Source organism: Agrilus planipennis, unplaced genomic scaffold (assembly GCF_000699045.2).
Source record: "Agrilus planipennis isolate EAB-ADULT unplaced genomic scaffold, Apla_2.0 scaffold134, whole genome shotgun sequence".
Taxonomy (NCBI): domain Eukaryota; kingdom Metazoa; phylum Arthropoda; class Insecta; order Coleoptera; family Buprestidae; genus Agrilus; species Agrilus planipennis.
The window spans coordinates 797,479-812,310 of record NW_020438860.1 but is presented as its reverse complement, the minus strand read 5'-3'; the positions used below and the strand labels follow the sequence as shown (position 1 = coordinate 812,310).

The 14,832-nt window shown below is 34.0% G+C and overlaps 5 protein-coding genes and 1 long non-coding RNA gene across 11 annotated transcripts; 3 read left to right on the top strand and 3 right to left on the bottom strand.

The window, feature by feature from the left end:
* Nucleotides 1-2,031: 2,031 nt before the first annotated feature.
* On the bottom strand, nt 2,032-4,993 carry LOC108739029 (cullin-5). Its single transcript, XM_018472700.2, has 7 exons — nt 4,849-4,993; nt 4,261-4,795; nt 3,733-4,187; nt 3,273-3,667; nt 2,888-3,187; nt 2,501-2,837; nt 2,032-2,414 (listed from the first exon to the last, which is right to left on the bottom strand). Exons 1-7 carry the CDS (start codon nt 4,855-4,857, stop codon nt 2,127-2,129), a joined length of 2,319 nt encoding a protein of 772 aa, XP_018328202.1. The 5' UTR covers nt 4,858-4,993; the 3' UTR covers nt 2,032-2,126.
* Nucleotides 4,994-5,429: 436 nt separating this feature from the next.
* On the top strand, nt 5,430-6,714 carry LOC108739034 (prefoldin subunit 3). The gene is made up of 3 exons (XM_018472708.2): nt 5,430-5,578; nt 5,647-6,044; nt 6,104-6,714. The coding sequence occupies exons 1-3, from the start codon at nt 5,510-5,512 to the stop codon at nt 6,195-6,197; spliced, it is 561 nt and encodes a 186-aa protein (XP_018328210.1). The 5' UTR covers nt 5,430-5,509; the 3' UTR covers nt 6,198-6,714.
* LOC108739035 (c-Myc-binding protein homolog) lies at nt 6,571-7,680 on the bottom strand. Of its 4 annotated transcripts, none has more exons than XM_018472709.2 (4): nt 7,449-7,680; nt 7,242-7,381; nt 7,062-7,183; nt 6,571-6,989 (listed from the first exon to the last, which is right to left on the bottom strand). In XM_018472709.2, exons 2-4 carry the CDS (start codon nt 7,263-7,265, stop codon nt 6,782-6,784), a joined length of 354 nt encoding a protein of 117 aa, XP_018328211.1. In that variant the 5' UTR covers nt 7,266-7,381; nt 7,449-7,680; the 3' UTR covers nt 6,571-6,781. The 4 variants fall into 4 exon arrangements, with proteins under 4 accessions (XP_018328211.1, XP_018328213.1, XP_018328212.1 ...); XM_018472711.2 differs by having other exon boundaries at nt 7,242-7,355; XM_018472710.2 differs by having other exon boundaries at nt 7,453-7,680.
* A 277-nt stretch (nt 7,681-7,957) lies between these two features.
* LOC108739031 (eukaryotic translation initiation factor 2 subunit 3, X-linked) lies at nt 7,958-11,993 on the top strand. Of its 3 annotated transcripts, XM_018472705.2 has the most exons (7): nt 8,062-8,190; nt 8,321-8,495; nt 10,464-10,700; nt 10,761-10,978; nt 11,043-11,228; nt 11,289-11,519; nt 11,580-11,993. In XM_018472705.2, exons 1-7 carry the CDS (start codon nt 8,119-8,121, stop codon nt 11,871-11,873), a joined length of 1,413 nt encoding a protein of 470 aa, XP_018328207.1. In that variant the 5' UTR covers nt 8,062-8,118; the 3' UTR covers nt 11,874-11,993. The 3 variants fall into 3 exon arrangements, with proteins under 3 accessions (XP_018328206.1, XP_018328207.1, XP_018328205.1); XM_018472704.2 differs by lacking the exons at nt 10,464-10,700; nt 10,761-10,978; nt 11,043-11,228; nt 11,289-11,519; nt 11,580-11,993 and adding exons at nt 7,958-8,055; nt 8,732-10,457 and having other exon boundaries at nt 8,110-8,190; XM_018472703.1 differs by lacking the exons at nt 10,464-10,700; nt 10,761-10,978; nt 11,043-11,228; nt 11,289-11,519; nt 11,580-11,993 and adding an exon at nt 8,732-10,457.
* An 18-nt stretch (nt 11,994-12,011) lies between these two features.
* Nucleotides 12,012-13,063, bottom strand: LOC108739033 (ATP synthase subunit O, mitochondrial). Its single transcript, XM_018472706.2, has 3 exons — nt 12,868-13,063; nt 12,429-12,803; nt 12,012-12,373 (listed from the first exon to the last, which is right to left on the bottom strand). The coding sequence occupies exons 1-3, from the start codon at nt 12,892-12,894 to the stop codon at nt 12,146-12,148; spliced, it is 630 nt and encodes a 209-aa protein (XP_018328208.1). The 5' UTR covers nt 12,895-13,063; the 3' UTR covers nt 12,012-12,145.
* A 656-nt stretch (nt 13,064-13,719) lies between these two features.
* Nucleotides 13,720-14,498, top strand: LOC108739036. Its single transcript, XR_001938079.2, has 2 exons — nt 13,720-14,156; nt 14,225-14,498. It is a non-coding gene; the product is annotated as an uncharacterized LOC108739036 (long non-coding RNA).
* Nucleotides 14,499-14,832: the final 334 nt, after the last annotated feature.

Sequence of the window (14,832 nt, the reverse complement as noted above, 5' to 3'; positions counted from 1 at the left end):
GATTCCTATATATATATTATAAGTAGTTATATATACGTATATTTTCTTTCCCGAAATTTCGTCGTTCTTGTTATTTTTTGAAAAGTAATTGTTTGTGTTCGCATGTTGTGTTCTTGACCTCTTTCATACAATTGTTTTTAACTGAAAGAAGCCCTTACAGAACATATATTTTATTTTTCGTTTTTATCCTGAAGCATGTGTAGGCATTAGGGATAAAAGGAAACGTTTCGAACGAGGTGGCCACGACGTAAGAATGTGAAATACAAAATTAATTGGACTGTTGATTTTTGCCTCTTCGTTTGGGCCTTCCCTTCCGTACGTACTCGTACGCAATATGAGTCTGACGGACATTTACTTACTTTCATATATAATATACATGTATGAATGTAGTTATAACTATCTGTTTCGTAACAATTTTATCGTCCATTCCAACAATCGGTTTTAAAGATTTTTTTATATATACATAGGCACATTATTTTTTTGCGAGACTAGATATATGGAATTCTCTTTAAATATTTTTTTTCCGTTACCTTTTGTCGTGTTGGTAATGTAAATATTTATTCCATTATTTTCTTCTACCAATTACGCTCGGAATTGATTCCCTCTCTATTTCTATGATGGCTATTGTTCTAGATAGTCTCTCGATAAGTCTGCAAATGATTTTATTTATTTGTAATGTGACCAAGTATGTGTGTGGTGAAAATGAGCCATGCAGAGGAAATTCTTTTAATGTTAATAACTGAGAACATGGAATTCGATACGAAAACTTGTGCCAATTAATTTAATCCTGCAGTTTCAAGGCCAGGGTGATTTTAATTTAATTAACATTTCAGACGTTTAAAAAAATTCAATGTTACAATACTTCCGTTTACACTTAAACGTTTTTCGTCCTCTGGGTAATTTTACACGCTTAAGTTTTCATTTTAGAGAACGTACTCTCAATCACATACTACATCCGGCATACAGTACGGTCAATTATTAGGATAAAAATTAAAGTGTTTTGTGCTTGAAATAAACTGACAATAACTGCATAACGTGTCTTCATAGAAATATTTACGTAAGAGTAAAAAATACGCTGTAATAGGTTGCTCAATAGATAAAAATGTTTTCATTATGTTCTAAAAATCTTAAAGACTTCGTTATATATATTAATGATTTTTTTAAATTAATAAAATACGTACGTTCCTATGTAGCAATTTAAAGAATGAAGCGAAGCGCCTTTTGCGTCGCATATTTGTCCCGTTTGCCTTACGAACACTTAGTAAATTATTTCGACGACTACTGGATCTGTAAGGAAAGGAGTATTTTATTGCTTTTGTTAAAGGCTTATTGTAAGTAATATAAATTATATTGCGCTTTAACTTTTTCTAATCGTACTTGTAAATGATGGAGGTTTTTGAGCATTGCATGAACTACTAGCTGTTGCTCAGCGACTTTCTTTTTGAAAACGGGGAATTTTGGAGACTTTAACGAGGCCTTCCGTATGGCTGCATATCATGCAGTATTAGCCATGAACTCTTTTGTATTGTCAATATATTATTAATTATTATTATGTAAACTGTTTATACCTGATACACTTTTGTATTAAAATATTAAATATACTAGTTTGGTATTAATTTTGAACATATTTTCTTGATCAGGTAGCATATGTTTTTCGTTGTACTTGAAATTTTTATTGGAATATAGCTGCAACAGAATTCTGTTACATCAATAAAACGGTGTGCGTATATGCGTATATCTATATACACACACACGCAAAAAGTATAAATACCGGTTAAATAAATATAAAGAAAAATTTATTTACATATGCAAACGAATTATTATCATCATCACAAAGGTTTTGCTTAAATTAAAAATGTAGACATTACGCACAAGTTATCACAAAAGTTTTTCTTCCCCATCTCAACGCGCGATCTATATTTTAAATTGTAAAGTATTATTACTTAAAGACAACAAATTCAGTTTGTAAATGAGAAATAAAAAGAGAAATTAATTATTTATGGCTACCTGTACCAGATATAACTCTTATAATAAAATAAACTGCCTTTATTATAAGTAACCTAGAGTTCAGTTTTAAGGCCTTTTTGTGAGTGTCTACACAATTTCTTGTCTTCCTTTCTATACTATTATGCTATATAAATGAACGTGTTGATGTCGTCGTCATCACGACGCATATACTTCTGCTCGATGAGCCACTCCAATTGCTCTTTGATCATCTTCTTCGACGGTAGAAACATATTCTTTAAAATATCCACGAGCTCCCCCTGAAGAGCTGTGTTGGAAATTTTCTTACGCATCTTTAGGATTTTTATTATCGCTTCTTGAGTACGCAGGATACGAAGCTGCACAATCGACTGGTTATCTTCCATCTGTGACCTTTCAGTAGATAATTGAAGCCTACCAATTAAATTTATCTAAGAAAAGAAAAAAAAAAGGTACATGATTAACGAGTTTTGTTTTTCAGAACACGACTGAAGATTTTTTTTTTTTCGTAATATACCTTTCCTCGTCTTTGAGGTTTGCCATTTTTGATCAATGCAAACTCCTGATTAATCCAGAAAACGGTATTTTCAGTGAAATCCTTGGGAGCTGCGGACCCTGGAAATAACAATAACAACTGCCTTTTTAATTTAGGAAATGCTACCAACGACCACAACGTCCGTCGTAACTCAGCATCCGGTAATTCTGTAGCTAAACGTAAATTTTCGTACGAGATTTTCTCATGGGGTCGCTGATTCCATGCGAAAAGCACCGCCATTTGAAATGTCGTCACATCCAAATCGAATCTTCCTACGTTGTTCGCGAACGTGATCGTTCCATTGCTCATATGATGATACCTGCAAAAACAGTGAAACTAAAACGGTAAAATTAAATTAATATTAATTACCATTGCAACTTTCTGCCTGAATGTTTCTTTTTGTAAAATTCTTCCACTTCAGGAATGTAGTCTTCCAGTTCAACTGGTAAACTGACGGTAACACGTTCCGAGCCCCGAGCCCATGCCCCTGCATTGAGTATTTTAATGTTAATGGCGTCGTGTCGAGCGGTTGACGTTCGGAACTGAGCGTTTAAGTCTTCGCTCACTTTTATATCCTGGAACATTCTAGCAAGTTTGTTAACATAATCAGCTGGCATTCCGACCTCTCTCAACCATTCTACCATATCCTCCTCCTTTTCGCTGTCGGCACTTTTGAAACACACACATATACAATATACTTTACGCCGTTTATATAAATAGAGCTGACAAAGGAAGAAAACGATTTTTTCTTTACCTTGCATCCAAAATTAACCTTCGAGTTAAGTGAGCCTTATGGTATCGCATGAAAACGTCCTTGTTTGAAACATATTTCAGTACTAAGAGGACGTCACGAAGTCGTTGCTCGATTTGATCGCTAGTGAGTCTCTTTGAGAGCGGCGTCCGTCGTAGAAGCATATCACAATAATTCGCCAAAAGTTCTGGGCATTTACTTTCTGGAACAATCGATTTGTTGCTGGCGTTCTTATTTGAGTTTAGTTCCAACCTAAATACTGTCGTGTCATTGACGACCGCCTCGAATGCTTTGTCACGAGCGGTCAAGAAGCGCGGATCGTCAGAGAAAGCATCGTGTACTAACGCGCTAAATTTTCGGAAAAGTTCTAGAAGTTTCTCCACATACTTTTCTGAATCCTATTATTAGATAATAACTAATAATTAGTCGACGTAATAACATTATATAAAGCATTATTTTTCACCTGAGTAATAATATCTGCAGCTGCAATCATATCAGCTCTTCCAGCAGAAACTATATGGTTTTCTAGCTCCTGTAGCATTGGTTTAATGCCATCTTTGACTCTCTCCAGCAGTCTGAACATGAGCTGTAATCTTTCAGATCCTCCTTCTTTTATTAAAGGTGCACATTCAGCCAGAATTTCTGGTCGTGCATTGTCTACCAGCACTTTAACACAACACTGCATGACTCCATTACTACCAGCTTCTAAATATCTCAATGCTCTAGCCTCTTCTTCACGTAATTTACCATCAGCATAACGCATGTATGCTTGAACACCGTTAGCCTTTAGTTGCTCAGGTGCTTTCATCTTGTAAAAGGTTTCTGTGCTCTGTATATAGGCTGCTTCAAAATTTTCCCTGTAAATTTGCATTCTATCTTCTGCATTTGAACACAAATTTACATAAGATTCTCTAACACCTAGATGTAAATATAAACAATCATCATGAAACTATTTATTATAACATTAAAAATGTATGCATATACCATTTACCTATAACTAATTGAGAATCAAAGGCTTCACCGTTCCTCTCTGCTTGCACTAACTTCATAGCACTGTTTTGGAGACGGTATTTAATATCAGAAAAAATGCTTTCATTCCATGAATCTAGCATTAATTTCTTAACTAAACTCTCATCATCTTGATTCTTTTTTGTAGTTGTACCTTGCATTGTGGTTGCACCTGATGTTTTACCTTGTAATGTTTGTTCGAGAAGTTTAAATGGAGTAGGTAGATAATTGCATTGTGTAAAAAACTTTCTCCATTCTGCAATATATACTTTCAGCAATGCTTGTTCTTCTCTTTGAGCAAGAACTCGCGCTTGTGCTTGTTTAATAAACTCCACTATATCATCATGTAAATGATCTCTTATTTTTCCTGCGCCTTTGTCATCCCACAAACACACCAAGTGAACACTGTAAAATAAATCTTGCCATTCTGCTTGACTAACTGCTTCCTGCTTTAGTAATTTTAAAACAGTAGGACGCATAAGGGGCCATTTGTCTTCAAACTTCACTTGGCCTTTTTCCTACAGAAAAATAAAATAAAATAAAATGGAAACTACCAAATTATTACGCATACCCTTAACATTATTTTTGAATGAAAAATGCAGTAACCCAATTTAACAACAAACGTCTGTCCTAGTAATAAACATTTCAAATAGAAATGGCAAATTAACTTTATTTACAAATTACAAATCACTTATCTGTTATCCGATTTATTAATAATTGAAATCATTGAAATGATAATTGAATAGAATCATAGAATACGAAACGGACATGCAGAAAGTGTAAACCCATAGATTCTGTACATCTTATGATCATAGTCCCTTATAGTCATAAACAATAAATGTCGCAGAACCGTTAGAACATAGTGGTTAAACTACATAGAAAACAGTTAAATTAAAAATCAAACACTCTATAAATGTAAGATTTGAGAATCTAATACTTCAAATGCAGTGGTATTTCCTGTATTTTTTTTGATATCTGCTATCCATGCCATTCATGTAAAATATATAAGAAAGGCATATTTTAAATTTAAACAATGTTTGATAAATTTAACAATTGTCACCATAGACTATGATCATAAATAATACATCATTCATAGATTGTCATCTATTTTGTTGATATCTTTTTGCCGTCAGGCACTATTTTCTATGGTCAGGCAGTCATTAGGGGATAGTCTATGGAGGATAGTTTACGCCGTTGAAGTTGTTCACCAATATAATTTATAATTTATAATTATGTCCGAAGACAGGGAAAATTCAATCGAAGAAAAATCATATGCGGGCATACCACAAGCTGAATTTGTAGTGAGTATTTAAAGAAAAAATTAGTTAAATAGCGAAAGGTAACGTAACTTCTATTTTTAAAATTTCAGGACGATGTGGACGCATATATGGCAAAACCTGAATTTGCTGGAGTTGTGGACAAGGCTCTCAAAAAGTTAGATGAACAACATTGTAAATATAAGTTTATGGAATTCAATCTTTTATCAAAAAGGAAAAGATTACGTTCACAAATTCCTGACTTAAAAAGGTCTCTTAGTATGATCGAAAGGTTAAGAATAGAGAAAGACGAATTTGAAACAGAGTTCTTACTAAGTGAACAAGTTTTTGCCAAGGCTGTAGTTCCACCTACCAATACTGTGTGTCTTTGGCTGGGTGCTAATGTAATGTTAGAATATTCACTAGATGATGCTGAGAAACTTTTGACAGATAATATTGCAGCTGCAACAAAAAATTTGAAACAGGTTGAATATGACTTGGATTTTCTTCGGTAAAAGATAAAATTGTTTAAATAATTCTTTCAATAACTAATAACATTTAATGTTTCAGTGATCAATTTACAACAACTGAAGTTAATATGGCAAGAGTGTTCAATTGGGACGTTAAAAGGCGCCAAGCAGCTAAAGACAAGGGTGAAAAATAAGAATAAACAGTGTATATGGGTTTTTTTGATTTAATGTTTTGTAAAAGTGTGCTGTATAGATTTCCAATAACTTCTATGCATTTGTCTTAACAATGTTTACCACTAATAATCAGTTAAATTTAAGGTTTATTAATGGTGAAGGTGCTTTGCTAAATTATTAATGCGTTTACTCATCAATCACAATTTTTGCTCATCAAAATTTCATCTATTAAATAAACATAAATGCTCCAAAACACAACCAAAGGTTTATTTCACACTTTATTATAAACATATTGTAATCCATTACTTCAAAAATTGCAGATTGTTCCACTTTTATCAAGAATAAAGAAAAACAGAAATAAATGACTATTCTATGAAAAAATAAACTTCACTATGAACAAATACAAACATTTAATGAAAGCAAAAAGAAAACATAAGTAAAATTGCCTTACAACAGATTAACCTCTTATTAAGGAACTTCATGTGTCACTTGGACAAAATTAACTTTTAACTCTGCCAATATAAGTAACTTAAGTTAGTAGGTACAACATTAAGTGCCTCAGTTGAGAAAGAAGGAATTGTAAAAACAAAAGATAGCATCATTTTTAAGCTTCAGCTTCAGCAGGAGGCACTTCTCCCTCTGGTGCTGGAGGAGATGTTTCAGTTTCACCTTCATGCTCCTCACCTCTGTTTTCCATTGCAGCTAACTGCTCCTCCAGTTCTTGAATTCTACAATTTGCACTCTCTAGTTTTTCCTGCAGTTCATCTGGTGTATCAAGACTGGCCAAAGAAGCTAACTTGTTTCGAATAAAACTAAGCATATGCTAAGAAAAATGGCCTCATACAAATTTTCAAAACATTTGCACAATGTTTAATTAAGGATACTGTAACGCGTCTTCAGGTTTATCAACCTCTTCATAAAGACAAACTAGAACCCTAGTAAGGGCCTCTATGACACCTGTTTTCTCTAAGTATTTCCTAAACTCTTCACGTTTTCCTTCGGACGGCTAAGCAAAAAAAAACAAGTGCAAATGGGTGAGATAATGTAAAAAAAATTAAAATTACCCTGTATGCAGGATTTGAAGACATGTTAAGCTGCTATAAAAATAATTTACTATACCAATCACGACACTGTAAAGATGTCTACACTTCTATTATATATATATATCTATCTGCAGTCTGAAATGTTGATAATTCATGTAGAACTACAATTAATAATTATATAATCAACTAAATGATAATCAGTAGTTAATATTTATTACAAGCACTTACCTACCGGTAAAATCTTTTGTGTTAGTGAATACAATGAAACGAAATATCTAGTAATGAAGAAAGAAAATTGATACAAAGTTAGAGAATTTGGAAATTACTTCTTATGACACTGATACAAATTTTTTACAAATAAATTGACTAATTAATACCAAGCCGTTTTTGAAAAACAAAAGCCGTTATCTATCGGTAACACTATATGAATGTACGGACATCATATGGATATTAACAATTGCTAATTTCATAGGTTAATTTAATAGCATAGACCATAGACAATAGGAAGTCACTGATCTTGTCATGTGCACTCCAACGTTTATGATCACCAGCAGTAAGAAATTTCCATAAAACTGAATAGTTTCATCCTCCTTTTATTTTTACTTTATACTATAATTATGTGATTACTTTCAATCAGTGCCCTGCAGATCATCCAAAGTCAAATTAATTCTAATCCTACTTTTATTTCTTCTTGTTACGCCAATGACGTTTTACATACGTATGAAGTTAGTTCCAAATATGGTAGAGCACCAATCAGCATCAAAAATCTGGTACTCATCGAAGACGAGCTCATAGAGATATTGCAAGCTGTTGGTGAATTATATATCGGAATCTGGTTCGTATTTGCTTCGTCTGGTTACTTTACGTTAAAGTGGTCTTTATTAAACAGCATTGAATCATGGCATCATCCGAAGGAATTGGTGTTACAACCGGTCAACCAAATTTACACAAACAGGACCTATCTAAACTTGTAAGTTTTATGAAAACTGTTTTTTTTTTGTAAATTTAATATCTGAATTTGTTCCTGAAATTTTAACGTAACCTCGAATTTGGTATGGTATATTTTGAACTTCGACATTTTCTTATACTGTTAATTTTAGGATGTAACAAAACTTACAGCACTATCGCCGGAAGTTATTAGTAGACAAGCTACAATAAATATCGGAACAATTGGTCATGTAGCTCATGGGAAATCAACTGTGGTTAAAGCTATATCCGGTGTTCAAACAGTTAGATTTAAAAATGAATTGGAACGTAACATTACTATAAAATTAGGTATGTTGTTTAAATATATAGTATAATTTCTGATTTTCTACTAGTTATTACCATTTGTTTTAATTTTTTTAAATTCTAATGTGTCTGTCTACTGTTAAATTCTAATAGAGTTGTTTCTTATTGATTTTCAAAAATGTAACCCGTTCACATCAAATAGTAATTTTGGTTAATGTTTTACAAAACTTGTTATTTCATTAATTATTATATTTTAATAATTCGTAAAACAAACCTTACAGAAAAACTGCAATTTGATGTGAACGGGAAGCCAATAATACCAGAAGGGATTCTGAAGAGGAAGATTAATGAAAAGGACAAAACAATTCCTTCAAAGAAGAACCACTTTACTGAACCAAAAACAAAAGTGAAAGTTAAAAGGAAACATCAAGCAATTGATCAAGAGATTTACTCAAAAGAGTATATAGTGGAACAAATATTAGCTCATAAATATGAAAATGGGACTCACATGTTTCTTGTCAAATGGAAAGGGTGGTCTGAGAAGAACAACACCTGGGAGCCATTACATCATCTGGAACGCTGTCCATCAGTTCTGGGAAATTTTATCACAGATATGCTGGGTAATCAAGCATTGAAGAGCTTATGTAAAATGCTTAAGGTGTCCAATAATTTTCCCGAAAAAATCCTTGAAAGCCTTATTCCATCGGAAGGATTTTCTGCCCTACCAAAAAAACTTAGCATTCAAAGAGAGCTTTTGACAGTGCTATCTGCTTGTCCAAAAGAAAAACATACAAAAAAACTGAAAAGAGGCAAGGAAGCACTTCTAATTTATTTTTTGCATTTGAAACGTGAAATACAGCTCAACCGTCTGGCGATTTGGGAACAAGAAATGAACAAAGTGGCTTGTGAGAATGCAGTTATTAAGGTAGAAAATAACGTAGACCTGGAAGGCCCCCCCATAGACTTCGTTTACATCAATAACTATCGGCCCACCGACGGTATCGTAATCCCCGATAATCCTCCTATCGGTTGTGGATGTTCGAAATGTTCAAATAAAGAGAAACATTGTTGCGGAATGTTTCAGCAACAAACGTACCGTTTCCCTTACAATTCCAAAGGAAGAATCAATCTTCCAAAAGGTACGCCCATATATGAGTGCAACAAAAGTTGCAAATGCGGTCATGATTGTCGCAACAGAGTGGTACAAAGAGGGCGTAACGTTCCTCTATGTATTTATCGTACAAGCAACGGTTGTGGCTGGGGCGTTAAATGTCTACGAAGAATATACACTGGCGAGTATGTATGTGAGTATGTTGGTGAAATAATTAGTCATGAGGAAGCCGAGAGGCGCGGTGCTCTGTACGATTCGCAAGGACGCACCTATCTTTTCGATTTGGATTTTAATTCAAACGATAACCCGTACACTGTGGATGCTGCACGTTTTGGTAACGTTTCCCATTTTATAAATCATTCCTGCGATCCTAATTTGTCAGTGTGGGCAGTCTGGGTCAATTGTCTCGACCCAAACATTCCGAAGTTAGCTCTTTTCGCGACTAGAGAAATAGCAAAGGGTGAAGAACTGACTTTCGACTACATGTCCAATGATAAAAGTATGAAACGCCTCGAGCTACCAAAAAATGAGAAAAAGAAGCATCGATCTGTGTGCAAATGTGGTGCCAATAATTGTCGAAAGTACATTTTTTGACGCCACATTCAAACGTAGTATACCTGTATCTTTTATAATCTATTACATAAACATAGTATGTAAAATCGTTAGGATAAGTTTTTAGAATAATTACAGAACGGTGTGTTAAAAAGCATCCTCTTATTCTTAATGTAGTTTTTAATTAATTTAATGACTCATAAGGAATTTGGAAATTCGAAGTACTTATTTCAATATTTTTATCTTTATTAAGTAACAGATGTTTGTATTGGCGGTGTAGGAAGAGTAGGGTGAGACTTGGATAAGATTTTTATTTATCCTGTACTTTTATGTTTAATTGTTATTAAAAGGGTACGCTAACGCCAAGATCTATAAATGTGATCACCCAAAATGTCCCCGGCCAACATGTTACATGTCGGGCGGTTCGTCCAAAGACGACTCGTTTCCCTGTACTCGCCCTACTTGTGCTGGTAGAATGCAGTTGATCAGACATGTCAGTTTCGTTGATTGCCCCGGTCACGACATACTTATGGCAACGATGCTTAACGGAGCTGCTGTGATGGATGCCGCTCTGCTTTTAATAGCTGGTAATAAACATATTAATTATTCTCCCTGTTTATGTTCAACGTGCCTTTTTTATTCCTTAGGTAACGAGTCTTGCCCTCAACCACAAACGAGTGAACATTTGGCCGCTATAGAAATCATGAAATTGAAAAATATCCTCATTTTACAAAATAAAATAGACTTGGTGAAAGAAGGACAGGCAAAGGAACAACACGAGCAAATCGTCAAGTTCGTACAAGGTACCGTAGCAGAGGGAGCTCCTGTCATTCCTATTTCTGCCCAACTTAAGTACAACATCGAGGTAAATGTTAATATGTACTATCCCTGCTATATGATTTGATCACTTTTCTTTTTTTTGAAAAAAGGTGCTTTGTGAATATATTTGCAAAAAAATTCCCATTCCCGTTCGCGACTTTACGTCTGAACCTCGACTTATAGTTATACGATCATTCGATGTTAACAAGCCCGGTTGCGAGGTGGATGATTTGAAGGGTGGTGTCGCCGGCGGAAGTATTCTTCGAGGGGTCTTACGAGTCGGACAGGAAATTGAGGTATTTATTTTCTCCATTTTCACCCAAATTATAGACGGCATACATGTTATATGTATATAGGTGAGGCCAGGACTTGTAAGCAAGGACTCTGATGGAAGACTAACTTGTCGTCCGATTTTTTCTCGAATAGTTTCTTTATATACGGAACAGAACGAGTTGCAGTTCGCTGTTCCTGGAGGTTTAATTGGCGTAGGTACTAAAATCGAACCGACTCTTTGTAGGGCCGATAGACTCGTTGGGCAAGTGTTAGGAGCCGTTGGAGCTTTGCCTAGCATTTTTATTGAACTTGAGGTATAAAATTTTAGAAAAACTTCAGCTGGATATTCGCTATTGTTATTACCGTAATTTTAGGTGAGCTACTATCTCTTGAAAAGATTATTGGGAGTACGTACAGAGGGGGATAAAAAGGCGGCCAAAGTGCAAAAATTGACCAAAAACGAAGTTTTGCTCGTCAACATCGGATCTTTAAGTACGGGGGGAAGAGTCCTTGCTACAAAGGCCGATTTAGTGAAAATAGCCCTCACCAATCCTGTTTGCACTGAAATTGACGAAAAAATTGCATTAAGTAGACGAGTCGAAAAACATTGGCGTCTGATCGGCTGGGGACAAATTCGCGGAGGTCAAACTATTGAACCTACTAAATAATAATTCACACTTTAATTGCATATAAAGTCACCGCGTAAATATTTAATAATAAATATTATGTGACAGTGGTTTCATTATGAATTTACATTATATAGATAATAAAACAACTTTGTCAAAGTATTATATATTTTTTACTTATTCATTCTGTATACTGTTTAGAGGCCAGGCCTCTTTACATACAATTGCATTTAAATAATAAGGGTAGTAATTATTTTAATTCTATTTCTACACAATTTTTTCTAATAATAGGTCAACAAAAATGCTTTTCATTCTTAAACAGCAGCTTTGATTATATCAGTGTATTTCTTGATTTTGCTAGCAACACTCATATCAACATACTTATCACCTATACTGACAATCATACCCCCTACGATGGATTGATCCACTTTAGTGGACAGCACTAATGATTCTTTCTGTTTTAAAAAGGACTTTAACACTTGTTCCAACTGCTGTTTTTGACTGGCATCTAATTCCCTTGCTGTGATAACTTCACATGTTACCTAATAAATAAAGAGTCCAATTAATGGTAAGAATGAGTGCATACCCTTAAAATACCTCTCCCCTGTGAGCTGCCATAATAACTTTAAAAGAATTAATGATGGCATCAAAGTTCTTAAGACGACCATTCTCAGCCAGCAGCTGCAAAAGATTTGATGATTGTGATGAGAGAGATAATTTTGAGGCAATAGCTTTAATAGCTTCTGACTTTGTTTGACGCTTAATAGTTGGATTAAGAACAAATTCTCTTAATTTCTCATCTTTCTGAATTGTCGTCTGAAACATAACCAGTTCCTTTTCTACACTATCTAACTTATTTTCTTTAGTTGCTGCAGAGTATAGAGCTGTCGCATACCGACCCTCTGTTCCGAATACTTGAATTGGTGGTTTTACCATTTGAGTGGTTATACTTGAAGTGTTTAAGCATCGGATCTTAAATGAAGGGGTCATATTATGTAACAATCAAACTAATTACATAAAACAAATTACCACTTACTAGAATAGAAAATTTTGTCGTCGCCATATCCTTCAACTAAGCAGATATTTTTGTTTCAAAGTTTAATTATTAATTAGTTTTCTCAATAAACTAAATTACACCAACACTGATAAAATTACTCAGATACAAATATGGATACACATCATAAACTTGTCATAGACGGTCATATATAAGGCCATAGATAATTATGTGTCGTAAGAATCTGGCATCAGATTAAATAGATAATCCCTTGATTTGAAGTCTATCAATAAATTGTACATCATTTGCGGATTCTAAATATGTACACTGTAGTTGTGCATCAAGTAGTTTTATTGAAAAAAAGGAAAATTACTTTGGGAGAAATTCAATGTTCATTTATTCGAAAATTATTAAAGCTATCATAATTTAATTGACGTCAAACGATTGCGCATTATTTGTACTTATAACAGTTATTATGCTAAGCAGAATTTATTTAAATATTTATAAACATTAATNGTGATCATAATAATGCAATTGAAAAGTAGTATAACTATTACTAATAAATAATATAATATAAATTCTGTTTGCCATATTAGTTCAGTTTAAGCACAAATGACGCGCAATCAAATACCATCAATTAAATTATCATCTCTTCAGTAGTTTTTGAATAAATTGATGTTCAATTTCCACCTGCACTCGAAACAATTTTCACTTTTTGTAACAGAATGAACAAACGCACTGTTATGATACTTACATATTTAGAACTCGCAAACGACGCACAATTTATTGGTAAAGTGTAAATCAGTGAATTGATTATATCGGGTGCCAGATTCACACGGCTTGCATCTATGATTATTTCTTTTAGCGATTATCTATTGCCTACAGCATAAACTATTTCACATTTATGTCATCTATGTTGTAAAAATGACGCTTGTCGCCATTTTATAACCCATCTATTTCATGTTTTATTTACATTTTGGTGTGTGTTTTTAGGTGTGTCTACTAACCCCTTCCTTAATTAATATTGTAATTAATTTGGTTGTCCGTTTGTGCAGATTGTCCAATAAATGAGAGAGAATAAAGTTCAGTTTGATCATACTAAAACAACCAGTGACTACATGTGTGTGGTCTTTTGCGAACTATATTCTTGATTTGCTGTTTTCGTCTTCACCTTACAACATTATGCAGTTCATTTTCAAGTGGCGAGTGATAGCAGCTTGAGATTTATTTGAATTCCACTGAAACAAATTTTCTACAGTGGTATTTCTCCTGGATTTAGTTTGCTTTCACACCTGCAAACTTGGAAACGTTACAGTCTACAGTTAATTAAGGTGAGAATACATAATATAATTAATTTTAGTTGCTCTTTATTATTCTGTTACCATCCTATCTGTTTCAGGTCGACAGTGGAGAAGACAAAGAAGACCCCATGTCTCTATCTTGCAAGTCGTTTTTTATTAGAATGCATTTTTTATTGTGTAGTTCATTTTATTTAAATTAATTTTTATTTTGCATGCTTATTTTTGTTCATTTTGTTTGAAGTAATTATTGATTTTAGATGTTTTTATTTTTTTTTTTGTATGTAGTAATAGTAGTACTAACTTGTTTAGTAGTAGTTGTAGCATAGTCCAACATGTCTCTTGCTTACATCTCTTCTCTTAGCTTACTGCTTATTCTTACTAAATTGCTTCGCATTTACCCTACCTGTTCTACATGATTCAATGTTTCATGATCGTGTTCTATTCTCTTCTCACCCCTGTGGAACTAGGGAGGGCCTCCCCGAACGACTTCCCTTGGGCTTAGCAATTTAGTTGATCTTAAAAGTGTCTTGCACACTTTTCGCGAGTCTACTCTAGCGTTACTTCCTTTCAGACAGGGTACAGTGGGTTATCTGGAATAGGAGCAATAGGCGACTGCCCAGCTTGCCTTGACGAAATCTGTCCGATCTTCTCTACCAAAGCTATTAGTATTTGTCGTTAGTCCTTGTAATTGCACTATTCGCTTTCA